General features: G+C 53.2%; 4 protein-coding genes across 4 annotated transcripts; 2 read left to right on the top strand and 2 right to left on the bottom strand.

Annotated features, from left to right (window-relative positions):
* Positions 1 to 2,328: 2,328 nt before the first annotated feature.
* VOLCADRAFT_30482 (uncharacterized protein) lies at positions 2,329 to 11,848 on the top strand (the record flags this gene model as incomplete). Its single annotated transcript, XM_002948980.1, has 12 exons — positions 2,329 to 2,379; positions 3,070 to 3,250; positions 6,404 to 6,563; positions 7,549 to 7,646; positions 7,795 to 7,937; positions 8,512 to 8,691; positions 9,353 to 9,483; positions 9,897 to 9,962; positions 10,692 to 10,799; positions 11,221 to 11,303; positions 11,495 to 11,639; positions 11,776 to 11,848. Coding segments are annotated over 12 exons (1,419 nt in total), but the record flags the coding sequence as incomplete, so codon positions are not given.
* Positions 11,849 to 13,501: 1,653 nt separating this feature from the next.
* Positions 13,502 to 18,090, bottom strand: VOLCADRAFT_89278 (uncharacterized protein; the record flags this gene model as incomplete). Its single annotated transcript, XM_002948877.1, has 6 exons — positions 13,502 to 13,569; positions 13,762 to 13,877; positions 14,542 to 14,605; positions 14,977 to 15,001; positions 16,399 to 16,541; positions 17,826 to 18,090. 6 exons carry the CDS (start codon positions 18,088 to 18,090, stop codon positions 13,502 to 13,504), a joined length of 681 nt encoding a protein of 226 aa, XP_002948923.1.
* Positions 18,091 to 18,939: 849 nt separating this feature from the next.
* On the bottom strand, positions 18,940 to 19,709 carry VOLCADRAFT_104108 (uncharacterized protein). Its single transcript, XM_002948876.1, has one exon. It carries the CDS (start codon positions 19,597 to 19,599, stop codon positions 19,207 to 19,209), a length of 393 nt encoding a protein of 130 aa, XP_002948922.1. The 5' UTR covers positions 19,600 to 19,709; the 3' UTR covers positions 18,940 to 19,206.
* A 4,397-nt stretch (positions 19,710 to 24,106) lies between these two features.
* VOLCADRAFT_89276 (uncharacterized protein) lies at positions 24,107 to 27,159 on the top strand (the record flags this gene model as incomplete). The annotated part of the gene is made up of 5 exons (XM_002948979.1): positions 24,107 to 24,807; positions 25,148 to 25,237; positions 25,944 to 26,265; positions 26,542 to 26,749; positions 26,948 to 27,159. The coding sequence occupies 5 exons, from the start codon at positions 24,107 to 24,109 to the stop codon at positions 27,157 to 27,159; spliced, it is 1,533 nt and encodes a 510-aa protein (XP_002949025.1).
* Between the last annotated feature and the right edge of the window lie 47 nt (positions 27,160 to 27,206).

Raw genomic sequence — 27,206 nt, 5'->3', positions numbered from 1 at the left:
ACTCCCATGACTGAACAGGCTGATATTTCGTCCTCCAGTAGATTAGCAATGGACGTGGAATGCCAGGAGCCCTTGCTGAGGTCAGGACCATGCTGCGCCTGCGTCGCAGGCTACCGTAGACTTTACAATTATTTGCACGCATCTTCTTCTCCGCATTCGTGGTAATTTGTAGGCGCCGTGGCCAGATAATATGCAGCCGCTGTTCAGTGGCACTCTGGTTATGCATGGGTAAGCTGCGACTCGTTTATAGTTCCCCATCTTTTCACCAGGATGTCAGACTACACAATTCCCATGAGACTCTATGTGGCTTCGTGAAACCAGAAGGGGCTTACAGCAACTTGCATGTTAGTGTGTGCGCGCGCTCGTACACAAGTCCACGTGACCAAACTTCCTCTAAGCGCCGTTTCCATCGGCCTAAATGAAGGCGAGCGCGTGCACTTCCTGCTCTCATTTTTTCTCTATGTCGGCTTTTCCCCGTCCTAACTTCCAGTCTCCTGCCCTCCTGGATATTGCCTGCGCTCTACTGTTCCTATGCCCATGCCTATTGGTCCCGCCCTTGACCGGCGATTTGCCAGCCGTCATCTGCCGCACTCAGCTGCTACAGCCTTAAGACATACATACACACCTAGACCTGCCCAGCTCTCTTTCATAAGAAAGACACCTGCTCTCTCCCCCACATGGGGTGACCTCCACAGGGGCTATCCTGGCGTTTCTCATCACCATGACAGCTGTCTTCACAGGCCGAAGCGGCTACGGCGCCAATGTTCATGGCGCCACGCCGTACACGTTTGCCGTACCTTCAGGTACGATATTTCGTAATTGCGAGATACGCAGGGGATTATGCTGGCTTCAAAACTCGTAATGGCATTGTGGCGCGGGTATGTTATCCATTTCCACGTATTTGTGAGGTGAGGCGTCTTGATGCTTTTGTTCGCCTTGGGGAGCTGCGGGTGGACGCAGTAGGGCCGCTCCGTACGGTACGGTACGCGACACGTAACTTGCACTCAGGATGCCAAGGCGGTTGCTGTGCTTGTGTGTGTGCTTGTGTGTGTGCTTGTGTGTGTGCTTGTGTGTGTGCTTGTGTGTGTGCTTGTGTGTGTGCTTGTGTGTGTGCTTGTGTGTGTGCTTGTGTGTGTGCTTGTGTGTGTGCTTGTGTGTGTGCTTGTGTGTGTGCTTGTGTGTGTGCTTGTGTGTGTGCTTGTGCTTGTGTGTGTATGTGTGTGTATGTGTGTGCTTGTGCTTGTGTGTGTATGTGTGTGTGCTTGTGTGTGTGTGTGTGCTTGTGTGTGTGTTTGTGTGTGTGCTTGTGTGTGTGCTTGTGCTTGTGTGTGTATATGTGTATGTGTGTGTATGTGTGTGCTTGTGCTTGTGTGTGTATGTGTGTGTGTGCGCACGGAGAGTGTCTTGTAAGGTGCGGGTTTGGGGAGATGGTTGTTGATGGTCAATGCACCGTTGGCGGTTGTTAGTTGGATCTGGTAGGTTCTACGGTGTGTACTGCGTGTTGTTGTGTGCCTGTGGGCTTCGATTGGGATTTCACGTCTTGTCTTGTCGCGACTCGCAAGCTCTAAACGCAACCACCCCTGTCCCTTCAGGCGCGGTGGCGGGCTGCAAGGACTCGGAGGCGCTGTGTTTAGTGACAAAACCCGTTCCATCACCCGAGCTGGACTATCGAGGACATCCCCGAAAAGTACGTACGACTTGTACGACATCTACGACATTTTCTACGACATTTTGAAACGTTGGAGCTCATGCATTTCCATGCCATGGATTGAGAACACTTCCGCGTGTTGCCGTCATCATCTGTCTATCTGTCAGCCGATCTTCCTGCCTACCTGTCTACCTGCGAGACATCTGCGAGTTACACGGGTGGCCTTGAGAACCAGGGTCATTTGGTCTGTCTGTCTGTCTGTCTGTCTTAAATAATGAATGGCTGCCCAATTCTCTTGTTTGATCTGCCGGCCTGTTTGCCGGCCTGTATGTCCGTCTGTCTGCATGTCCATCTGTCTGCACGTCCGTCTGTCTGTCTACCTGCGAATCCATCTCCCTCATTGTCCGTCTGTCCTCCGCACGTCTGTCCATATGTCGTTCGCCCATCCACACCTGTCGGTCTATCTCATCTGTCGCTGCGTCTGCTTTTGTCTCTGATGTCTGTTCGTCTGTCTCCCTGTCTGTCTTCTCCTCTATGTTTACCTGCGTGTCCGTCTGTCTGTTTATCTAACTGCCTGTCTGTCGTTCTGTCTGTCCATTTCAGTTAGCCACTCCCTCTCACCCGCCCCGTCTCTTTAACCCGTCCCTGGAGCTCTGCAGGTCAACGGCAGCGGGGGGCTGGTCGCGTCGGACCAGAGCCGATGTGCCGATATCGGGGCCCGAGTACTCGAGGTGCCGTACAGGTCTAGGTTCTGTTTGGGGCGTGGGGCGCCTAGGCCCCCGGGGATAGGAAAGGGACAGAAATCAAGGATGGGCATTATTAAATGGCCGGACTTGGAAATGGGGCTCCGGGGCTTCGTACAAGATATAACCGGAACGACGCTTTTGGCGCCTTTGACGGAACTGCTACAGGGGCCTGAAAGCAGGGCGGGCTTAGTCGCATCAGTCTTGATCGATATACCACGGTTAGGTTAACCAACCAGCAACTCAAAACTGAAAACCGAATGCTTGAATGGAACCGAACCTAAGACCGAATCCGTGAATCTTCAACCACCACAACCACCAGAAACGGAATAAGTTCCATTCCTTCCAACCGCCAGGGGAACTATGCGCCTACACAGAGCCGTGGAATAATTTCCCGTTAGCCGTACGTGACTGAAAACTAGTCATGGTCAAAAATACTGCCGTAACCTTACAAGACTCGCGATAGGTATCCTGACCATAACTAAGTTTTCGGTCATCACCGAGAATGAAGAATTTAATTATTTACACTCTCCTGTTAATTTCCTACCCTAAGCCCCAAAAACCAGTAACACGACATTTTACTGTTTCCAATTTTTTCAAATTTAAAATTTCCTTTTAATGTATTTTAAAAACCTCTCACGCCGTCCAACCCGTCTCACGGAATGTTCAACGACGCAGGAGGGCGGCCATGCAGTGGATGCCGCTGTGGCGGTGTCGTTATGCCAGGGAGTGGTCAACCCCTTCGCCAGCGGTGTGGGCGGCGGCCACTTCTCCCTCATCCGCCTGGCCAACGGGAGCGCGGAGTTCATCAACGCCCGCGAGGTGGCGCCAGGTGCCGCTGGCCCGGACATGTACAACGGTAGGGTCGCGCGCAACAACCTGATCCACTCTTTGAATCTGTGTGGTCAGCAAGGCTTTATGAATACCTGGGTTAGGAGGATGAAAACAGTCCGCTGTGTGGCTGTATGTATGTATGTAAACACATAGGTACGGCTGAATGACCGAATCGGTTACTGCGTGGATCTCCCCACCACACACACGCACTTGTGATATATCACATCGCCTCCTCCTGAAGAAGCAGCAAATCGTTACGGATGCCGTCAAGGGCAGTACCCGAAAGCGCTTTCTCGGTTTCGGCGTGAGGACCGCGATACCGCACTTGGGGCCTCCCCCTCCCCCTCCCTTAGGTGACCTTCTCGCGCAGGCGACCGTTGCGCCCCCCTCTGGACCTTTAGTTGGGGACTTAAACAACAATAGATAGGCCCTTTAAAGTTACAACAAGTTACAAGTTACAAGTTCCGCACACAAGTGCGGGTGTGTCCGTAAAAGCCGGGGGGGCCATGGACGTTGTATTGGTATTGATGCGGGTACGCGGGAGGTCATCTTCATTCTCCCTCGTCCGCTTCAGGGCGAAGCACCTCAGCGCGACGTGCCTGGCCGCCCAGATTTCCGAGAGGTACCTGGCCAATGCCAGGGGTGGCGCCTCAGTCATAGTGGTGCGCATGCTGCGCCCCGTAAGGACTAGGTCACCATCATACTTAGCCCGTATGCTCTTGTAAGCGGGACATTCTTCGAAAACATGCAACTCATCTTCAACCGCTCCACAGTCACAAAGCCTGCAGGTACGCGCGGTGCGCTCACGCCCATTAGGTCTATTAACCTCTAACTCCTAACAGCCTAACCGAAAACGCATGAGCACATGATGAAGTCGCTGGGGCATGGTCCCTTTAGTGTGCTCCAGCCAATCAAGACGCGCACCCCTTGACGGGGCAGCTCCCATCCAGTTCATATAGCGACACGCCTTGGCTCCGGTAATTCCTATGGGGAAGACGCGGGGGTCACCCAAGGTATTCGGGCACTCCCACCGAGCATCAAGCCGCTTGGCAAAAACCTTAAGAATGCTCTCGACTGGCAATTTAAGGGTGGTGTAGTACGATATAAGATCATTACCGCGCGTATTAGTGGGGGGCTCCACTCCTAAGCTAGTAAGAAAGGCTAGTACCTTGCTTGCCCAACACTCAGTGGCGCCCCCAAGTGCCAACTCCAGGTCAGCGACAAATGCCCGGTGACACAACGTTCCCGGCCTCTTAACCACAGAGTTCCAAAACCTAAGTACAAGATTGGTCCAATGGAACTGGAGTGGCCTCTGTGACAGCTCGCGATATAGGGAAACCATAGTCGGGCTCCTCGCCCCAACTACGGTTCGCATGTAAGCACGTTGTTCCTGGACCATGGGATTAGCCATAGCACCTTCAAAATTCACATTAATGAAGTCAGGTCCCCAAACTTGCGCTCCATAAGAAAACACCGGTACAACTAGTGTATTGTAGAGAGACATACATAGCTTGGGGGTGGTAATTTTCTTATCACGACACAGGGTGCTGAGCCCAAATGTGGCCCGCCTCCCTGCTGTGAGTAGTTGCTTGGTACAAGCTGAGAACTGCACTCCTGGGCCATAGTGCAACCCGAGATACCGTGCCGTCTCGTTGCCGGTCAGGACCCGCAACCCCGCCCCACCTAACCGGTACTCAGCTTCCATAAGCCGCTTCCGCTCACGCGTAGCACCCCCAAAAATGAGGACCTCGCACTTGGCGGCATTCGCGGCCATACCCGTCGCTTCGCAGTAGGCTTCGAGTAGCCCCAGAAGGCATTCAGCTCTATCGTGCCCTGTCGCTACCAGTGACACATCGTCAACGAAAAGTAGGTTAGTGAGATCACCGCCCGCCAGGCTAACACTCTGCACACGAAGGGTGCTCCATCGGCTGGGGAGGCATACACGGCAATTAGCATCATGGGCATCAATTAATGAGCGAATACTTCTATGAAGAGCCCAAAAAGGGTTACGCTAAGGGGACACCCTTGCTTAACACCACGCCCCACCTTGAATTCAGGTCCCAACTTATTTCCTAACTTGACCCGAAACTTCACGTCAGCATAGCTAGCCTTTAAAGAATCGAGGATGCGCCCGTGTAGCCCATACGACATTAGGAAATCCCAAAGTGTCTCATGGTCAACGGAGTCGAACGCCTTACTAAAGTCAATTTGCATGATAATAAGCGGCCTGGCTCCGGCCACAGTGTGCTTCGAGATAAGATGCCTTAATGTAAACAAGTGATGCTCGGTGCCAAAACCATGCCTACATCCAGCCTGGCTAACGGCACGTAGCCTATTGCTCTCACAGTAATTATTTAATCGCCTCCCTATGATATTGGCATAAAGTTTGCTCAGGGGACCCCCAACTGCAATTCCCCGGTAATTGTCACAGCAAGACACGTCCCCTTTTTTGAATACGGGGGACAGGGTGCTAGTCGTGAATTCCCTCGGGTATTCAGCTCCGTATATGCGGTTGAATAGCACCGTTAAGTAAGGCGCCAATACAAGCACGGGTTGCTGCCCTTCAGTTTCCCTGATAGCGTACTTATAATACTCGGCCGGGGTTCCCTCCAGGCCCGCGGACTTATTGTTGCGCATAGCCTTAAGGCCACTAGCAATTTCATCCTCCGTAAAATCCTCGTTAAGCCAAGCAGCTAATTCCCGTCTGTGCGTCACCTGGTCCTCGTCCAGCCATCTAAACTGAATACCCTCATTGCGGCATTGCCTCGTCTCTCCCGTACCATTAAGCACCTTGGAAAAATGCTCGGTAAAAGCATTAATATCTGAGATCCCGCAAGGAGGTGGTTTTCCCCCACGCAGCCATGTCCACAATCCGCGTGGGTTGAACCGGGCGTCCTTAATCCTCCTCCGCATATCTTCCATTTCAAACTCCTGAATAGCGGCCTTCCTAGCCTTTTTAAAGGCACGGTGCTTGGCCTTCCAGGTAGTCCTATGTAAATAGGCCCTAACACCGATAATAATAATACCATATCACCCGCCACTTCATATGCCTCTTTTAGCCTTGTTTGCGTATATGCAAACAAACACGTATGATATATTTCTTTTCTTTTCTTTTCTTTTCAGTACATAGAAAATAGAAAACAGTCCACATAAGCGCCGCTCTGTTCTGCCTGATTAGGCAAGCCCCAATACGCGTCACTGGACGGCGGACTGGCCATTGCGGTACCTCTGGAACTGAAGGGACTGGAATTAGCTTGGCGCCGCCACGGCCGCCTGCCTTGGGCTCGATTAGTAACGCCCGCCGCGGACATTGCACGACACGGCTTCGCGGCACATCCGTACTACGTGTACGTCGCCACGGGGAGCTTTACGTTCAATCGACTCAAGGTGCCCCCCCCCCCCGGGGAGATGGGGCGTGATGGGCAGGGGGAGGGGTGGGCAGGGGGAGGGGTGGGGAGGGGGAGGGGTGGGGAGGGCTGGATAAAAGATTTTTTATACGACGCCCTTATAAATAGGTGGGCCAGATGGGTCCAGGGTGACTTCCGGGTTGGCTGTTGTGATTGGAGCGGGGGGGGCCATAGGGGTACCGTAAGTGGTGTTGTAGTGTGTTGTAATAGCTACTGTTGTGTTTATTGAGCTGCTTGAGTGTTAGGACTTTTGCGTTGTCCTATGTCCCTAATCTCTAGCTTGTGACTTTAAGGCTCTTGGGGCCCCTCCCAGGGCTCGTTTGGGCACTTGTTACACGTCTCTATCTGGGTAACGCAACCGAGGTGTCACACACAGAGACACACACACATACACACACACATACACGCACATACACACACATGGCTGGGCTTTCAAATGTTTTAACGGCGCTTAATACACCGTAAACGCTCGAAATGCTCAGGACAGCCCCCAATTGACGATTTACACACGAATTAGAGAAACAACGGATTCCGGTTTTGCTGCGTGAATGCCCCCCTGGCCACCTTGGCATCCCGATGTGCCCCCTCACCCTCCCCCTCTCCCGTACTGGTGACCGCTGGTCTCAGAGCGACCCCCTAACGGCAGATGCCTTTTTGATTCGCGACCCACGGGACGGTTCTTATCGCGCCCCGCGGGTGGGCGAGCTGTGCTGCCGCCGTCCCGCTTTAGCGAATACACTGGACGCAGGTACGTGCGCGAGTAGGGGTCGAAGAGCAGATGGCCGGTTGGGTCAACTCCGAGAGGCTGATACCTGTGTCGATGATTAGTAGGCAGCCTGGTTTGGACGAGATCTCGAACGCAACTTTTCAACGAAGCTACGCAACATTTTCGGATGCGGATGTCTGGAAGGTCCAGGTCCAGGTCGAGAAGAGATGTTTGCATGTCGCGAAAAGTTTGTGGAATTAAGTTTACCTTCGAAAATGAAGTTATAATAATAAGGATAATAATGTATTGTCCAGTCACATTAGATGGCGGAATAAACTTCAAAATTTTTGAATTTTGGACTTGGACTTGAATCTTGTCAAGGAAATGGTTTTGGCGGGAAAGCCACCATGTGGCGTGTGTCCTTGTGGCGAAAGTGCCCTTACGTTGGTCACAAAGCACACCGCCGTACCCCGCCGTACACAGTGGCCAAGTACGGCGTTTCATGGTTGTACGAACCGGAGCGGCTGGAGCGCATGGCGGCAGAGATTAAGGCCGCAGGGGGCATCGTCACGGCAGCGGACTTCCAGGTTTGTCGTACTGTGCATTGCAGCATGTCGTACATGCCGTAACGCGCAAAATAATGGTTCCCAGCAGTGCATTAAGAGGGGAGCTTTACCGCCACCACTCCGTTGCATTCCCGGCGCCACGCGTACGAGGTGTGTGTGTGTGTGTGTGTATGTGTGTGTATGTGTGCGTGTATTTTGTTGAAAGCAAAGCCGCTTCGAGGAGCGACAAGTCCCTGGGCGAGGGCGGAGGAGCGCAGAACAACAAGAAGAAGGAAAGAAGGAATATAGGAGGTCGGGTCGTCCAACCCGGCGGGAACCACCCCCCGGGTGTTCGTCGTACGGGGAGATGAGCTCGTACATGCGTCGTTTTGAGTTAAGGAAAGGGTGATTGCTTCGGCGGTGGCGGAACCGTGGCCACCACGATCCACATCTGACCACCGGGCGATGGCTCCCAACACACACATGCCCCCCCTCCCCCCTCCCCCCTCCCCTGGATCCGCCCCGGCCAGTGTGCGGTAATGTAGAGTTGGATTTGCCATCATTTCGCCACATTGCAGAACACTTCCCCCCCGCGCGCTGCGTGGCATGGCACCCCCTTTCCACGTAGGCTGCAGAACCGCGAGTGGAGACTCCCCTGACGTACACACTGCCGGGCCCAGTGCCGTACAAGCTGCTCGTTCCGCCACCGCCCTCCAGTGGTGCCGTACTATTTCTGGCTCTTTCCATCGTACTGGGGTACAACAGCAGCCTAGACCAGATGGGCCCTATGCTGGCAGCGCATCGCCAGGTGGGGTCTCTTTCGGGGATTGGGATGAGGGGTGGGTGGAAATGTCTGCAAGCACCGATAGGTTGGGGATTTGAGACGGGTACCTGAGCAGCGGGCAGGAGCTGGCGAGGATGGCAGACCAGTGTGTTTTGTGTTTTGCGCACACATACATACATACATTAGGCAGGCGGCTGGCAGAAGTTAAGGCCTGACTTCTGCTCCCGGAGGTTCCGGGTTCAAATCCGCCTGCCCACTCCTCGGTGTTTGAGGGGTGTTGAATTGGAAGGTGGACCCCCATCTTGTGGACGGTGTACGACGTGATTATATCAACTTGTGAGCTGACCAGGAACTAAGTTGATGCGCCGTTGATCCGCCAGATTTGGTTGGATGCTGGTGGTGAGTTGCTGAACCCAACGAATACATTCTGAAATCGGATGGGGTGAATGGATTAGGGTGCCCGAATCGCAGGGGAGAGCAGGGAACTGCCTCGGCAAAGGGGGCCGCTGGTGGAGCTATACCACCCTGTAACAATCATACATACATACATACATACATACATACATACATACATACATACATACATACATACATACATACATACATACATACATACATACATACATACATACATACATACATACATACATACATACGTACGTACACACGCGTGTGTCATGTACAGGTAGAGGCGATGAAACACGCCTTCGCGGTTCGCAACGCCCTCGGGGACCCGGGCACTCAGACCCGTCCGTACACTGACGTGTCTGCCGTACTATCGGACATCGCTGACCCCTCCTTTGCTGAACGGCTCAGGTGGGGTTTTGGTTTCGGAGAGTGCATATCGATCCAAATAATCGTACAGGGGCCTCACTCGCCCTACCCTTCGGAGTTCACGATAAGACGTCGCCACAATGTGTGTGTGTGTGTGTGTGCATGTATTCTATTGACATTATATTTGACGTTATTTTTTCCTTCCGATGAAATGTACGTACTTTCCAGGTTGGGCGAGAGCTGCTGCGATGTGTGTGTATGTGTGTGTGTGTGCCTCTGTGTGTATGTGTGTGTATATGTGCCTGTGTGTGTATGTGTTGTTGGGAGCTTCTTGGGAGGTGGAATGGGGGAGGGAATGGAGGTTAGGGATGAAGATGGCGATGTCGGTGCCCCTGTTGGCGTTACACAGCTTTAGCTTTAGCCGAGCCCCAAGCTTGTTCCCCTCTCGCCCGCAGGTCTCTCATCAACGACTCCTCCGTACTGCCACAGACGATGTACGGCGGCCGTTGGAATCCGATGGTGTGTCGGGGAATGTGGCTGGGGGATCTTCAACGGGCTCAACGGGTTTCGGAGCACCTGCCCTCCCGTATCACTGCCCAGGCAGTAGCCACTTGTAATCTGTCCTGGGGAGCTGTTGCTGATGTAGTTGGATGTTGCGGTGGTTGAGTTGGTTGCGGTTGCGGTGGTGTGGTAGTTGTGGCGGATATGGTTGTGTCATGCGCTTTCATTTCTTAGCTCCAGGGGGGGTGTTTCAGTTTCACGCAGCTTCCTCCTCTACGACGGGAGCTGGTAGACGACCATATATAGAAGTGGTCATCGTGTTGGACCTCCTTCTCCTTCTCCTTCTTCTTTCTTCTTTTTCCTTCTGGGGGATTAGGGGGATGAGGGGATGAGGGCGATGAGGGGATGAGGGGATGAGGGCGATGAGGGGGATGAGGGGGATGTCAGTAGCTCCCGCAGCTCCCGCTGTATAACCTCGATAGTCTCATAGTCAGAGTGACAACGCTGTCCCCCGGCACCAAGCTGCAAAATGTCCCTTCTTGTCCCAACGCCATTCCCCTCCTCCTCCTCCTCCTCCTCCTCCTCCACCTCCTCCACCTCCACGTCGCGGTGGATGAAATGAAGTGAACGGTGCTATCTCTCGCTACTGTACCTCTAAAGCTGTTTTTCGAATAAAGCTGTTGTTTCGAATTTTCAACTGACCTAACTGTCCAACCACCTAACCGCTAACCGCAGGCCGTTGGCGTCAGCCCCGAGGATCACGGCACCAGCCACCTGGCGGTCCTGGACGCGGAGGGAAACTCCGTGTCCATGACCACTACTGTAAATACGGCATTTGGATCCAACGTTATTTCAAAGTACGGAATTTATTTTTGTTCTTAACAGGAGTTCTGTTTCGCATTTTGTCTGGGATGTTCGTTCACATCCCCCCCCCGCCCATTCCCTTCCTCACCTGGGATGCACGTTGTGTTTTCAGTCAGTTGCAAGTGTACCGTACGTGTGCCGTACCTTCACGCAGAATCCCTTTACACTTAACTCAATGACCTCCCGAATAGTGAATCCTGCCAACTCTTGATTCCCTTAAAACGTCGTGCTGCTGCTTCTTGCCGCGCGCGTACACTCGTACACACACATACACACACATACACACACATACACACACATACATACACACATACATACACACATACACACACATACACACACGCACACACATACACACACACACTCTTACACATCCCTATATGTGCACATACGCACTCCCAAACTCGCCGGCAGGTCCACGGGGATCTTGTTCAACAACGAGATGGACGACTTCAGTCGGAGTGATACCGCAAATAAGTATAGTCTGCCTCCTGCCGGTACGTCACTTCTTAGACAGTTGGGCGGTTAGACGATTAGACAGTTACGAGCTTTAACGCCTGATTGTGTGTGGGCGTTACGTGTAAAACATAATGTTCTTGATTATGCAGGCATGAAAATGGACTGTTAACCGTTTTACCGTTGTAGCCGTCATTGTCCAACCGTACCACCCTCCCTGTTCTCGTTGCAGCTGCGAACTACATTGCGCCCTTTAAGCGGCCTTTGTCGTCCATGTCACCATCTGTCGTACTGGATCCAAACGGGCAGTTGCGGATGGTGGTTGGGGCCAGCAACGGCCCGCGTATCGTCACGGGCATCATGCAGACCCTCCTCAGGTGGGCCTCGCCCGCCAAGTGATCCGTCCATCTGTCTGTATGTAGGTCCTGGAGTGAACTGATTATTATATTGGACATAATGTTTATTCCCCCGGCCAACAAACCCTATGCAACGTTATAACCCCCTAAAATTCAGGATTCTGTACGGCGGCATGGATCCTCTTCGTGCCGTATCCGAATCCCGGCTCCACCACCAGTGGGAACCCAACCGCTGCCTGTACGAGAACTTCACCCTTAACGGAGTTACCTTTGCACCAAATCCCGAGGTTATTGCCAGTTTGGCGACAAAGGTAATTGTTGTAATCTGGATGTGGACGAGTTTTGAAGCAGAGCAGTTTTGAAGAAGAAGTTTCCAGCAGCGTGAAAACAATTCTGTATTGTCGCTAATTTATTCTTATCTTATTCGGGAATTGGAGTTCTCCGCAATTTTTTTAAAGCTTCGTTGAGATGTAATGTGTTCTATCATGCTCGCGTGCGGGATGGCAACCTCAACCCAAGTTCAAGTCCGTCCACGGACTGTAGCATGTAGCATGTTATTTGATTTTTGACTTTTGGACACGACAGACGTATATACTGTCTATGTGCCGGAAACACCTCATCGCTTCGCAGGGAATACATCCTAGAATGTTGAACCGGCCTTCCATTCCTCCTAACGTTTAGGTGGTGGTGATGGGGGGAAAGAAACAGTATCATACAGCGGGGCTTTTTATTTTGCCTGTTTGGAAAATAGCCACACTGGGTGGGAGATGCTTTCCGGTATACCTGAAGGACAGATCTGTCGCTGGGCATCGCAAAGCTGCTGAGTTGTCGTACATATTGTACGAGATGTCTGCATGTGTGGGCCAACCGACTAGGTGGTGGAATCATTAGGGGGGGGAGGAGGGAAGTTACAACCCAGCCAACATGACCCGCCACAGAGAAGTTAATTCCACGAAAACGCCTTGTTACCTAAAAGACCGTGAAATCACCAAAAGGAAAGACGAAGGGGGACAACCTTTGGGCTTCGGCCTACTAAGTGAATAAGCGTATAGCTAATAGCATATGTTTCCTCATTCACTACCGCTCACAATGAAACCATGTGCGGTATGTGCAGGGCTTATTACTACTATAAAAAATGGGCAAAGCGCCGGACTCCGGAGTCCGCGGGTCCTACTACCGCTGTCACCATTCCGGATGCATATGTATGTCGGTCACTTTCCAACACGTGTTATGCAATATGGCCGCGGTGTCCTCCGGATGGGGGTCGTCGTACAAAGACCCCGTTCTCGTCCTCCCTCTCACTGCGTGATGATGTACTGACGGTGATGATGTCGTACTGTACCGCTCGCCGCATACAGGGAGACAACATGGTGTCGTACGATGATCAACTCGGCGACGTACAGGCGATTGTCGTGGACTGGGTTGGCTCCGGTGGCGGCGGGGGGACTTCGTCCACGTCATCCCCCCTCCCCAGGATGAGCGCCACAGCGGTCGCGGACCCGCGGAAGGACGGTGCACCGGCCGCCGCCGCGGCGGCATGAGGGACAGCAGGCTGCTGACTGGCTGCCGAGTGGGGGGTGCACGAGTGAGCGACAAGTCACACATGATGTGCGGAATTCAACAGGTCAAAAGTCAAGAGGAGCTGACGAGAGATCTGTGAAGAGCAGTTGGCGAGCCGTCTGCTGTTCTGTCCGTTTCCTCTACTCTTCCTTGCAAGGACTCCTAAGGACTCTGTGTGTGTTGGGGGGTGTTTGGGGGGCCTTAGGCGGCGTGTGTCGCTTAGGAGATGGGAAGGGATTTGCAACTGTATCGATCCATCTTTTGGCTTTTCTCTACCGTTTTCTTTATTTTCCCTGAATGACTGAGTGAGGGAGGGCTACTGGCTAGCTAGTTGCGCTGTGCGGCGTCGGCTTTGTGCGGAGGTTGTCCAGCCATCTATTTGCAACAGGGTCTTTGCGTGAGCGAGCGAAAGAGTGTGTGTGTGTGTGTGTGTGTGTGCGTCTGTAAATGTGTATGTACGTATGTGCAGTATTCAACCTGCCTTTGTCCTTGGACTCCCATCCTTCTTGTCTGTGTTGCGCCGTTTTGTGCTTTGTCGCTGTCGCCCTTCTTTGTGACTTTCTGCGTTTTTCTCTAGTCTTACCTCGCCTTTCTCTTTTTGGCTGCTCTGGTGCTGCTGCTTTATTTTCCTCCTTCGCTTTTCTTTTCTTGCCGGAGATCTTGATCGTGTGCACGGACGATAGATGTTCCCGAGTGGAACTGCTGATGAACAGGCCATTACCAGAAAGTGTGGTATTGGAGTTCAAGGACCGATTGGTGAGTGGTTGGAAGCATACGCGTCTAGATGTCCAGCCAGACGTGTACCCGTCAGACGGCAAGCAACCAGGAATTCACATGGCGAAGTATTAGTATTGGATGGGTCCAGCGGCCGAGCAAGCGAGCAGGAAGGAGGTACTCCGCATATCACATTTTTTATCCCGCGTTCAACGAGTCGCAAGCTTATGCAGTTTAGGCTTTGCTGTTGGACATTGGCGGCTAACAGAGCACGTGAGGGACGGCGTTATATACCTAGGCGTTATATACCTAGGGAGGAGCGAGTATGCCCCTGCTGCGGCACTGATAGCCATATTGAAGATGAGAAGCACATTTTGCTGGACTGTCCGGTGTACGACATTTTCAGATCTGATATGGATTTCCCATGCTTCGAGCATATGAAAGATGCTATGAGGTGGGAACCTGAACGTCTGGCAAGGATGCTGGAACGTATATGTCCCACCGCAACTCTATCGTTCCCTTTGGACATTTAAGTCTCCTTAATCACTTGCTTTGTTTGAAGTGCGAGGTAGAACAGTGCTTAAAGGCGATCTGGCAGCCCTTGAGCCCTCGGCTCGTATTGGGCGGGATGCCGGTACGGGAAACGCACCCCACGACCATGTAACGCACACATACACACAGATGTTCCCGGGTCATGCATGTGCCCCATATACCTGTAATTTTGGTGTTGAGTCTGAATGGGTTGGGTGGGTACACACGACATTTGCTGGTGGTTCTTTCCCCGCTGGTGGTGCTGGTCCCCGTTCAGCTTCCCGCCGGACTTCCCGCCGGACTTCCGTGGTGGCGGTCTTGCTTCCATTTCCCACGCTCTAATAATTTTGAAACCCTCCCCCCGGGGAGAGAAAAAACAGAAAAAAATATGTCATCTAAGTTTAACTTCCGTTCTGTCCGACAAGTCAGCAAATCTCAGGAATCTCAGAAATGCATCGTCTTTGGCCTTGAGAGCAAAGCCGGTTGCCTAGTTAGGCTATTTATTTTACTCGTGCGAGCTCTCGAGACGGTTCGTGAGCCCTAGTTACCTCACCTGCCTGTTCCTGCTCCTCGCTCAGCTGCCGGGGTTTCAGCAGGGGTAGGTAGGGGACTTGCTGCTGGCTTGCGCAGTCAGTATTAGTTGGGCCGGTGTTGCATTCTGCTTCTTAAATCTGGTCCCAAACTGACAGAACATGTTCTGTCTAGTTTTTCCGTTTTCGCTTGGCGCGGTTGCTGGATAAGTTCCCGTGAAGATACTGAATTCCGACTGCCTATTTTGTCGCCTTTCTGTCAGATCTTATGGCTCCGACCTCTGGGTCAGACGGCGAGCGGGAAGCTGTCATGGATGCCTACGAGTAAACGCCACATCAGGCGGAATTCCATACTTGCAGAAGTATGGGCGGGGGTCGTAGCACAGGCTACGACTGGGACGCTGGTCCCTGGCTCACAGAGCCACGTCATCGATTGGAAGCAGGTATGGATCAACGGTACGCCATTCCGGGACTGGACCGCGCCATTCCGGAACTGGCTGTACGATTCATGGGATGGCCGCATCCCCGCTATTTCAGCGGACAAAACTCTTCCAATCGGTGTCTTCGGGGTTTTAGGGTTTTAGGGTTTTGGGTTTACGCCACCATCCAGTTGTGGTTTGGTTAGATACAACAGCCGGGCAGGGCTGCTGCCTGCGGTTTTGGAGTCAGCAAGTGATTAGCTGCTGTCAACGAACATGCATCATCGTGGTGGCGTGAATAGGTAGGTTCCTCTGTGTCGTACGTTCTCTTGGGGCCACGTCACGGATGGTTCTCTTGTTCAGCGGAGGGAAATGGAAAATGATCTTTTCTTTTCCCCGAAATTATCTTCATGGTCTGATCCCCTGAAGCCCGACAGAAAACCCCCGCACGTGCTATGTGCTGGGCAGTCCAAGAGTACATACCCTCCGTCTTCCACATCGTGTATTTAGCCCATGGCCCCCCTCAGGCTTTGACGGACAAACATCCCCCACATTCATGCGGAATTTGTAAAACTCGTAGCTTGGGGGCCGCAAAACTTCCAGATCCTATGACCATGTGCGATCTCCCCCATAAGCTCTATTTGCCCATAGCGGCCAGCAAAACATAAACGAAAACGCATTAGCGACCGGATCATATTCTAACAAAAGGGATAAACATACCGGCCTGCGCCAACCAGCAGCTGTTCACCACCCTGCTGCTCTCTCAAACGGCAACTGCATCCAGTGCTTGTGCTTAGCTTTTACAGCTTTTACTTGGCTTTTACTGACAACCCCGCACGTGTGTGTGGAATTGCAGCTTGTAACATGTTTGTGTTTAGCGATTTTAATGCCTGGTTGCCTCCCTTCCGAGGGAAAGTCGTGTGGTACTGCGGACAGCCTCTCATCAGGGCGCCATGTCGACATGAAACGGTACCCCCGGAGCTCAGAAAGGATTGCCCCCTTCGAGATGGGTTTTCCGGTGTGCACCCACTCTGCCTTGCTATTATCGCTTGTAGCCCCCAGAAGGCAATCCGTCCCACACATCAAAATGACAGCTCCCGGAAAGCGGAACAGCTTGGACGCCTCCAGCCATTTCTGAGTGGTTCTCTCTCCAACACGAAGAGGACCTCCTGGCGTAAGAGTTGTGTGCGCGAGGGACCCGGGATGTCTGTCACGACCTTAATCCAAAGGCCGATAGCACATTTGGCCCAAACGCAGTGCCGGGGAAGTTGTGAGAGCTCAGCACACAGCAGGCTTTGCAGGGGCTGTGCAGCTCCTACGATTCCGCACAGGAGCATTACCTGCAGCTTCACATAGGGTCATAAGCCTAGATACCGGGCGCCCTGCACAACAGGGATGGCCTCTCCGCCCCCTCGCCTACCAACAGCAGGCCCGCACAAGTGCTAGGCACGCGTCTTCCACCTCCTTGTAGCGATGAGCAAAAGCCATGTCTGTATGCACTACTTTGCAAGCCTATCTGGGCGCAAACCGCGTGCCGAACGGACTTGCCGACGTTGCCGCGGGCTTATAGTAAAAATTCTTGAGTTTCAAGTGCTAATTGATTTTCCGGCCTTTGAGCCGTTTGAAGTTTTGCCGTTTTGTTACAATATCACGAGCTTATGTGCCCCAATGAGCCAAGAGTCTCTAGGGGCGCCGAGCTGGAAACGGAAATTACAAAAAATAGAGACCTGAAAACCAAATCTTCACCTGTAGATAGTGTAATTCGGTAGGATTCGGCCGAGCTGGCTCGGATTTGAATTGAGATTTGAATTGGGATTCGATTTGCTTATGTGAACGCGTGATCTATGGATCATACCTTTCCTGACTTTAGGGGAAGGCCATTCGCGGTTCCCAAAACGTTCCCAAAACATCCCAAAACAATAAGACCACACCGAGCTCAAAAAGATGGGGGCCCTTGTGAAGCAGCTGCCCGCGTTTCCAAAGCACGTATGGTGATGTGGAAGGTGCGGAAGTACGTCGGTGAAATATAATGTGGTAGGACTGGAGAGAATAGTGTAGCAGTATAATGTATTGTGAGTGTAGCTGAAGCTTTCATCGTGGGCGCGTCTCGTTGCAAGCTAAGCAACGCGTATACATGACGTGTAGCATCAGTCCTCAGTTCACTTCTTGTAACGAACATCAGCATAGGTCCAAGCCCTCTCGCTTGGAGGGATATATGCAAACAAACATCCTGATAGGTAAACTCGCATGCTACCGAGCATTCAACCGAGCACATGCATGCTTAGTTGAATGGTGAGATGCGACCCCCCTTCATTTCGTGCTCGGCAAGCCTGCCACCGCGTACCGGATATGTTGGCGATGTTACAGAGATGCTGCACCTTGGTTTCTGTGCGCAATGCATACGATGCTCGACCCCGCCGACCAAAACTACACGTGCCCAACTGAAGACACACCGGTGGTTGTGCAGCAGCTCTTGAGGCTTTGTTGGCTGAAATCCAGCCTGAGACGCTGCACCTCGGTACCTGTGCGCAATGCGTACGCTGCTCGCCCGCGCCGACCAAAACTACATGTTCCCATCTGAAGACAATGCCTGTGGTTCTTAAACAGAATTTGAGCTTGCTGCTGGCTCAAGTCCTTCCGTAGTAGCTGCAACACGGCTAACGCAGGCACGGCCGAATGCGCTGCGAAAAGCTGTTCCAAGCCCTCAGCGGCATCCATTTTACTTTGCAGGTTCTGAACGACTTTCGCGATTCTTCTCTTTACCTAATTCTGCGTTGTTATTATTTATTTCGTAAGAGTGTAACTTGAGTTTAGTCGGAACAATGTGCATTATGCGCTGCGCTACCGAAAGCAGGCGCCTTATGGCTGATTCTTAGCCGACCGCTTCATCTTCCGCGGCAGTTTCACGAGCCCAGAGTTGCAAGCTAGGACGTTGGCATTCGGTGCTTTCAGTTACTGCAAAGCATCCAGGCAATAGTCCAGCATGCATGCCGCGTGCGGCTATGGCCAACATGCCCACTTGCGCAAGGCGCTGGCGCACGTGGTCCTCATCCGCCAAGAAAATTTATATACACTTGTACAGGCGCATTTTGTGAATCGCACGCGCGCATCTGCGCGGCAAAATTCGCTCCTGGAATTTTTGGACGATGTACGGATGTTTTTTCGCGAAGTACGACCGGACACATTGTGAAGCAGCTGCCCGCGTTTCTAAAGCCGGTATGTTGTTGGATAGTAAGTTGCAGAATGGGGCCAGGCTGGAGAGGCAAGTGCAGTGGCATAATGGAATGTAGATGAGTAGAAGCTGTTTCCAGGGCGCTTGGCGCACGGCACAATGTACATGCAGTCATGTCGTCACACGCGCGTATGCAAGAACAACAGGAACAACAACCAGAAGAACAAGAACAGCACCACAGGAACAGCGCGTGCACAGGCCACGTTGCGTCGGTCCTTTGCTATGATGTAGGAACGAAGAATAAGGCCTAGGTTCAAGTTTCCTGTTGCGCGTGGATGGCCATGCCAGAACAGGCAACATGATGGGTGAACTCGCACGCTACCAACTTGCCCCCGAGCACGCGACGAGCGGACTTAGAAAGGAGCGCAGCGGGCCCCCCCCTTTCCCCCAACGCTCACGCAATAGACCATCCCAAGCGCTGCTGTCCGTATGGGCCGCAGCCGCCGTTCACACACGAGTTAAGTCCGACATGTATGCACCGTGAATGAAACCCCAAGTGTGATCGTGCCCAAATACAACAGCACTGCCCAATGTCCAGAAGCCTAGCGCCGAAATCGTGGGACCCTGTCCGTCAAGCGTTAGGTGTCCAGTTGCTGTGTGGGCTAGGCGAGCGTGGCTGGGGCGTCATCGTCTTGGACTGTCACGGCGGTGGGCGTGTGGGTGCTGCCGGCGCGTTGCCGGCTCATCGCGTAGAAGGCCGGGCTGGCGGAAGGCGGCCCGCGCAGCACATTGTAGCCGCCCGGCCCCCGGGCCTTGAACTGCGCGATGTAGAGGGCCTCCATCTTTTGGGCCAGAGCAGGATTGGCGGTGCGCAAAGCGTATGATGGTCGACCCCGCCGGCTAAAGCTACACGTCCCCAACTGAAGATATTCTCGGTGGTTTACCAGCAGGTGTTGTGCTTCTTGCTGTCTGATGTCCTGAACGCCTCCTCTTCCCGCAGCCGTTTCAAGCGCCCAGTCTTGCAAGCTACGTTGTATGCTTTCATATCTTTTCATATCTTATTCAGCTCAGCCTAAGCAGCCAGCCAAAAGTCCGAGATGCATTCCGTTTGTGCGGCCAACATGCCCTGATGAGCGGCCTTTCGCCGAAAAAATTACATACACTTGTACAGGCGCATTTTGAGAATCGCACGCGCGCATCTGCGCGGCAAAATTCGCTCCTGGCTTTTTTGGGACGAGTGTACTTAGGCTTTATTCGCGAAGTACGACCGGACACATTTGTGCGAGGGGCTGCTTAAAAATACACCGCAGAGCGAATCTTCCATTCTCCGTATACTTTTTAGGCCGAACCTCTAGAGTAACCCAACTGACAGGTAACCCAACTGACCAGTAACCCAACTGACCGGTAACCCAACTGACCGGTTAACGTGTCTTTATCGATCGTTAACCGGTCAGTTCGGTTAATGAACCCGGTAGTGTTCAAAACGGTCGGTAACCAACGTGTTTATGCCATAGGATCTGGATGACCTTGCCCTCATCCGTCCTGCCCACCATTGCCCACACCATTGCCCACTGCCTCAACGAGAGGACACAGTCCACCGGGACTTTAACCGCAGAGCCTTTAGGCCCCGCTTGGCTGCGTTAGGCGGCCACGGTAACGGAAACAACAGCACGTTTTCCTACAGTCGTTCCACTGCTGCCACTTTGCACAGCACCCTGGCCACTTTTTCGAATAGCGAGTGAGTTTATGTGAAGGAGGAGGCCCGGCTTTGTTGCTGCTAACCGTCACGCTTCCCCCATTCAATGATCCCGGGTGAAAGCGTCCAAGCCCTTTAGTCGCCCGAGGGAACAATCCCTAAGGCTGGGTTGCTACAAAAAGGAAGCTGCACGGTACCAGGCAACCAACAATACATTGGGATTCAGGGAAATACCTAAGAGTCTAGTCTGGTGGCACCACTTCATAACGGGGGTATGGGATTTATAGTTAGCTGCTGAGGCTTAAACAGGTGAGGTTACAGTTGATGGACTGGACAACCGCTGCTGGATTGGTGGCCAGTGCTGAACCCTCTGTCTCTTCGGATGTCCGGGTGACTGGATGAGGAGGAGCCTTGATTAGGACCCCAAACCGCCTTGAACAGTCGTAAGGCGGATAGGACTTCCAACATTTATCCATGGCCCCCGGGCTTTGGTGGACATTCCCCGCCTTCGTGCGAAACATCTAAATCTTGTAGTTTTGCGGATCTTTCTAGGCCCGCTGGGGGGGCCTAGATCGCATCTTTTACTGAAAGAATGCATGATGCTGGCAGACGTACGTGCATCGCCTCCCAGACACAAATTTTCCGTAGTTGCGCGTCGGTACGTCCTCCCAGACACAAAATTTCCGTAGTTGCGCGTAGATACGTCCTCTTTACACAAATTTTCCGTAGTTGCGCGTCGGTACGTCCTCCCAGACACAAGTTTTCCGTAGTTGCGTGTGGATATCGAAGGCCCACCCACACTGTCGAGCTTGGCCGGTATCAGCTGCAGCAGTCTGTCCTTTCCGCGCGCCCCCAATATCGACAAACAGACCGAATATAGCAACCAGATGCAACCTCCACTTGTTTGCGGATAATGGCATTCAGGTGCAAGAGTTACCAACCGAAAATCGAAAGGAGGTGTATGAAGCATGCGAGCCAAGTTCACATTCAGTCTCGCACTTTCCATTCCAGAAAAGCCGCGGACTATGAATCCTTCCTGGACAACACTTAAACTTGGGCTTCGTTGCAAAGCTCGTGCTGGACTCAAACTGCTGGACCCCATGCTGGACTCATAATGCGGTGGACACAACCCCCAAGCTATACATCACCTTCATCATGATGACCGAAGGAAATTGAGTTCAAGTTTGTGTCTCCGATCAATATGGGGACTTGCACTGATCCCATCGGCTTGTTTGCGCCACTCCTTGAGGTACGGCATCACTGCCTGCCCCGACCGCCAGCTCGGAAGGCTGGGCAGAGTCCATGCTAGCCGCTCTTCAGAATCATCCGGAGATATCCGACTGGATTAACCAATAGGGCGAATCCGCAGACTTTAAACCCGAGCGCTTGACGCTGGAGGCGCTGATCAACGCCATCAACGAACGGTTCGTTGACCCGGTACGTCCTGTATCCTCGAAATGTTAGCGCGCCTTATCGGTGAGAACCGACAGGCTACGGGATGATTTCGCTCCTTCAAGGTCTGGACTACGTAAGGTGCTGCCAAGAACATGTGTTTCGGACCTCTCTAACTTGTTGATGTCCAAGCCTGGCTTCCTCCCGATTATGTATATTGTTACAGGGTGGTTAACTTCGCCAGCGGCCCCCTTTCCCGAGGCAGTCCCTGCTCTCCACTGCTAGAGGGGCGCCCTAATCCGTCACCCCATCCGACTTCAGAATGTATTCGTTGGGTTCGGCAACTCACCAACAGCATCCAACCAAGTCTAGCGGATCAACGGCGCATCAACTTAGTTCCTGGTCAGCTCGCAAGTTGATATTATCACGTCCTATACCGTCCATATGATGGGGGGCCACCTCCCATTTCAACTCTCCTCAAACACCCGAGGAGCCGGCAGGCGGATTTGAACCCGGGTCGGCCAGGAGCAGAAGTCAGGCCTTAACCTCTGCCAGCCGGGGTGATCGTTCCTAGACATTCTTAGACTGTTCCCAGACCAGCTTCGGTCAGTCATTGCAGTTTTGCTTTGTAACGCTATCACGCGCTACAACACCCTATGCCTTAAAAACTACCCTGGTGAGTGGGGCACAAGGTCGGGGAGACCAATTCTGTGCTTCCCTAATTCGACACCCCGAACAGGCCAATCCTGACTGTCGAAATGTCCTTGCCAGGCCAATTCGACACCCCGAACAGGCTAATTCGACACCCGGACAGGTTAATTCGACACCCCTAACAGGCCAATTCGACACCCGGACAGGCCAATTCAGGTCCAGCACAGCCCAATTCAGGGGCTCCACAGCGCAATTCGAATACCTCCGGCGAGCCTGCCAAAACAATTCAAGACCCCGAAGGACCAATTTTTTTGTCAGGAATAAAATCCAGGCTAATGCTGCGACAGAGCTCTTCCCCAACTCCAGCCCGGATCCTACCCTCCTACTACCCATACGAGCCGAAGGTCCAAGGGCAATATTTAAACGCCTAAAAGCCACGGAGAAAAGGAAACACCGCACTATCAGCCCAAACTAGCGCCCAAGGGGGATAACTGAGTTGCGGTGAGCCCATGTATGCTCCAACATCCTCGCCAGACGTGCTGGCTCCCATTTCATGACCTCCAACTTGTTCTGTTGATGATCAAATCCCTCTTCCGCACGAATATCATTATAGCCTGGGCATTCCATTAACACGTTTTTTTCATCCTCGACTTGGTCATTGGTACCTCAACAGCGGCGAAACCGCTGCTCCCTGGGAACATGGTACTTGCCCCTTCGTGCTCTGTTTGCCTCCAAAGCCCAGCAACATAAACGAAACTGCATAAACTTCCCATGCGCTAAACGAGGAATGAAAACCTTAGAATGTGTTGGCCACATAACGGCTGCGACTCCCGGAAAGGGCAGCCCCATCCAGTGCTCATACTTCGCCATCTGTACTCCCGGTTGCTTCCCCGCTGATGGGTACAAGACAATCAGGCGCGCATGGTCCCAGCCGCTCATCAAACGCTGCCTTAGTGCCGTTATCACCGCTCCTTCAGGGAAAGGCCTACTCAGCAACCAGTCAACGCGCTCCTTTACCTTCACGACTCACGATGTTTCGTTTTTTATTCTGGTACGTCGTATGTACGGTCTAAGCGACCTGCTGAAGAAGAGTGGTTTATTTGAGCACTTTCTTTGAATGTGCGCACATGAAGCGAAGCCACGGGCATGCGCCAGTCCTGCTTTGCCTGCTTATGGAGAACGTTTCCCTCTGCGCACGCGCATTGTCGAAGCTACAGCCATGTGATGCGACAGCTATCGCATTACTAGTGTCATGCTAACGTTACCGTCGTTGCTTGGTTGGCCGTACCGGTATATGGTTTTAATTTTGTACTGCCAGTCCTGTCAAAGTGCTATATGAAGGTTTCGCAAATCAGCAGCAAATTTGACACGGACCCGCGGGCCGTAGGGCTTGCAAGGCAAACGCAACCACAAGGGAGTGCATTGGCCAATGTGTGGATGGATCCGATAACGAATACCATTATCGATTTCCGTTTATTTTTGTTATGCATGCCAAATGTGTTGGTTACCTTCCCCCACTCTCGACGCCAGCCACGACCAATCATTTTGATTCTATTTTGTATTAATGTTAAATTTATTATTGTTGTCTGACGGTTGCCTAAAGGTATATGCGCATTAAGCTGAATGGAGAACCTGCTTTACTTTGTGGACCATAAGACACACATTGAATTCAGGCAATTACGTCATATGATTGCAGTTTTAATGTAGTCTATACCCATACCGCCTGCATCATCCGGAAGAGATGCCGCTGGCAACCATTCATCGGCGGTCGTGGGCACGCAACTAGGCAGCCCTGATTTCAACGCCTTGAATGAGAAATTTCAATGAATTTGCTGGCATGCGGTCAACCCCTCACAGGGCCCACATACCCTCGCTTTCCGTCGTCGCGTCCATGGCCCGGGTTAGGCTTCATCCTTTCGCCAGCTGCCGGCCATCGGCTTCCCCCTTACACTGCCACCATCACGTGCATGGCCACTAGACGCCGAATGATTATAAAGCGGCGCACTCCCCCCGCTTCGCAGCGCAAGAAACGTCGCTACATGGACGAATCCCATAGTCTTGGCCTGGACCCGCAGTCCCCCCGTTTCAGCGGCCGACTTACCACGGAAGTCAATAGCGCAAACGGCCCATTGCAACTGCTACGGCTTGTCCAAGAGTACGGACTTTACTTCAGCGGTACACAGGTCACGATGGCGCTAGCACGCCTGGCCGCGTTCGCGACCTTTCAGCAGATGTCGGCAGAGCAACTCGCAGCGCAGACGCGTACCACCCGGCGTTGCATTCTACTGTTTCGACAAAAACTGCGCGACTGTGACCTTATTAGCTACGCGCGCGCGTCGTACTCTCTGGGTCGGCTGGGCGTGTACGACGAGGATCTCATGGCGGAAGTGACGGAGGAGGTGTACGACAAGCTCAACCTGCTGTCACCCGACGGCCTGGCTGCGCTGCTGGCGGGCATGGCGGCATTGGGGCACCGGCCGGCTGATCGCTGGCTGGACCGGTTCGCGCTGGAAGTTTATACCAGGTACGGCGAGTACGGAGATGAGTCGGCGCTTCGCAACTTATGCCCTCGCCTCCAGATATTGTCTGGGACGTGTAGTGCTGTGTGCAGAATTCAAAGTCAACCGCTGGGGTAGGCCTACGATCATCAGCTGGGCCTTATGAGCAACACATGGCTGCTCCACTCTCCTCTTTCATGTCCTTCTCTAGATTCTCGTATTCTCGCCTGGGCTAAGCTAGGCTGGGCTGGTTTGGGATGGAGGCGAAGTGGTTGGGAGGGTTCCATGATTTCCGATTTTCCGGCTTCCCGCGACTATAACCGCCACCGCATTGTAGTCACATCGGCCAACCGCGATGCCATGCAGGTTTGGTCGCTTCAACGGCCAGGAGCTCGCCAACTTGCTGTACGGCATGGCCCGCCTGCGGTATAACCCCAGCGCGGCCTGGACGGAGCGGTGCATGGAATGTTTTCGGGCGGCGATGGCACTGCCTTCAGTGCCACCCATGGCGCCGGCAATAGTCAAGTTTGCGTTTGGACTGGCGTCACTGCAGGCAAGCGACCATGCCTAAGTGGCTAAGGAGCCTCGGCCCGGATACTAATGCCATGGTTCTGATGTTGCGAGTTTCAACTTGTGGTTAAGGAAGGAAAGTATAGGAAACCTGGTGCAGTCCTTCGGGTCAAGGGGCACTGTACGGCATACGCGACATGCGCAAACACAGCACGGGACTACACGACGCAGCCTTTTCACTTGCATGCACAAGAGGCTGCTTTCCCTCGCTTCCTCATAAGCCCTCTTGGCTTCGGCTGCTCTTTTTGTCCTTCCCCATCTCTTCCCATTGTGGCAATTTATTTCCATCCTCACCAGAGCCTAAAGCTGCGTGCTGCAACCCGCTTCCTTCCGCCAGCCCGTCACCATTCCCACCAGTTCCGAGGCTCGTGGCTCCCTCCACTCGTGAACCTCTGGCGCACTCAAACCCCGCAAGGCATGGCTACTCAGCCATCCGACCGCTTTCTCCAGACCACACAACACTAAAACTCCTGGCCGCTGCTTCCTGACTTTGCAACAGCTGCCGTTGGGGATTGGAACCGCAGATTCGCCCCAGCTTCAATTGGACCACTGCATTCGTGGGACGCGCCCGGCCCCTGCTGGACGCACTCAGCGGGCGAGAGCTCGCTGTGCTGCTGTGGTCGCTGTCCCGGATGATGCGGAGGGAAGATGTTGGTGCGGCTACTACTGCTGCGGCTACGGTGGCACTGATTGATGGAAGTCGCGCCGAAGGTGGTGCTGGGGCCCGCGTGCCCGATGGTGGCGGGGTTGCAGCCGGCCCCGTAGCAACGATGGTGCTGGCGGCGGCGCCGGCTGTAGCCGTGGTGCTGGATCGGGAGTTTCTGGATGCGTGGTTTCGGTGTTCGGCACGGCGGATAGGCAGTGCCAGTGCTGCATCGCTTGTGCTGGCGTTGCAAGCATTGGCGGCGCTGCAGGTAAGTATGTGCGTGGAACTGTGTGACGGGCGGTGTCTTGGATGGGTGGTGGTGGCGAGCGTCATTTAGGACGCGCCGCGAGGCGATGGGATGCGACTGACACTTCTAACAGGTTGTGCTGTTCTGGCAGCCTCCTTTCCTGTAGGACTTGAATTCTGTATCCAGAACTTGCATGTTGAAAGGGCGGTAAGTGGTAAATATTAACTTCAGCTGCTCTGTTTCCCTACCATCCAGTCTGGTCCGAGTCCGGCCGGCATTCCCACCACCCACTTGCAGATTACCCAGCTACCATCCAAGTACATGAACGCCGTGCTGGTGCAGCTGCGGTTGGCCATGCCGGGGGCCCAGACATCGGGGGCGACTAATCAACGAGGTGGGGCGGCAGAAGGGACATTGAGCAGCACGGAGATGGTTTCGGCGTTGCTGAGCTTGGTGGCATTGCGAATACGTCCTGGACCCGACTGGATGGAGTCCTGCTTGACGGGTACGGGGTTATGTATGCGTGTGTGGGACTTGCTTGGTAGAGTACAGCGGCTGGGCCGATGAAGGGGCTTAAGTAAGGATGTAGTGGACATCGGGTTGATCTTGGCTCTTCCTTTATACCCAGGAGGCATCAAACCTTTTCGTCTTCTGAGCATATCTGCGCCGCGTTCTTTCCACACATGTTGTTTTAAATTCGCAGGAGTGGAGTTAAGTTTGCTTGAACTTCAAGGGCCTACCCTTTGCGACCTGGCCTGGGCCCTGGCCCGTCTGCAGTATCAACCGTCCCCTGAGTGGACCGACGCTTTTGCATTGAGATGCCAGGCAATCCATGCATCATTGTCTCAGCAACAGCTAAATTTGCTTGCGTGGGCTTTTCGACAGTTGGACCTTTCCCTCCCAGACATCCTTTAGAATGATGCTTGTAATCAACTACGGTAGTAGGTGGAGTGTGCTTGGGA

The sequence above is a fragment of the Volvox carteri genome (assembly GCF_000143455.1).
Source record: "Volvox carteri f. nagariensis unplaced genomic scaffold VOLCAscaffold_12, whole genome shotgun sequence".
NCBI lineage: Eukaryota > Viridiplantae > Chlorophyta > Chlorophyceae > Chlamydomonadales > Volvocaceae > Volvox > Volvox carteri.
This window is presented reverse-complemented; position numbering and strand designations above follow the sequence as displayed.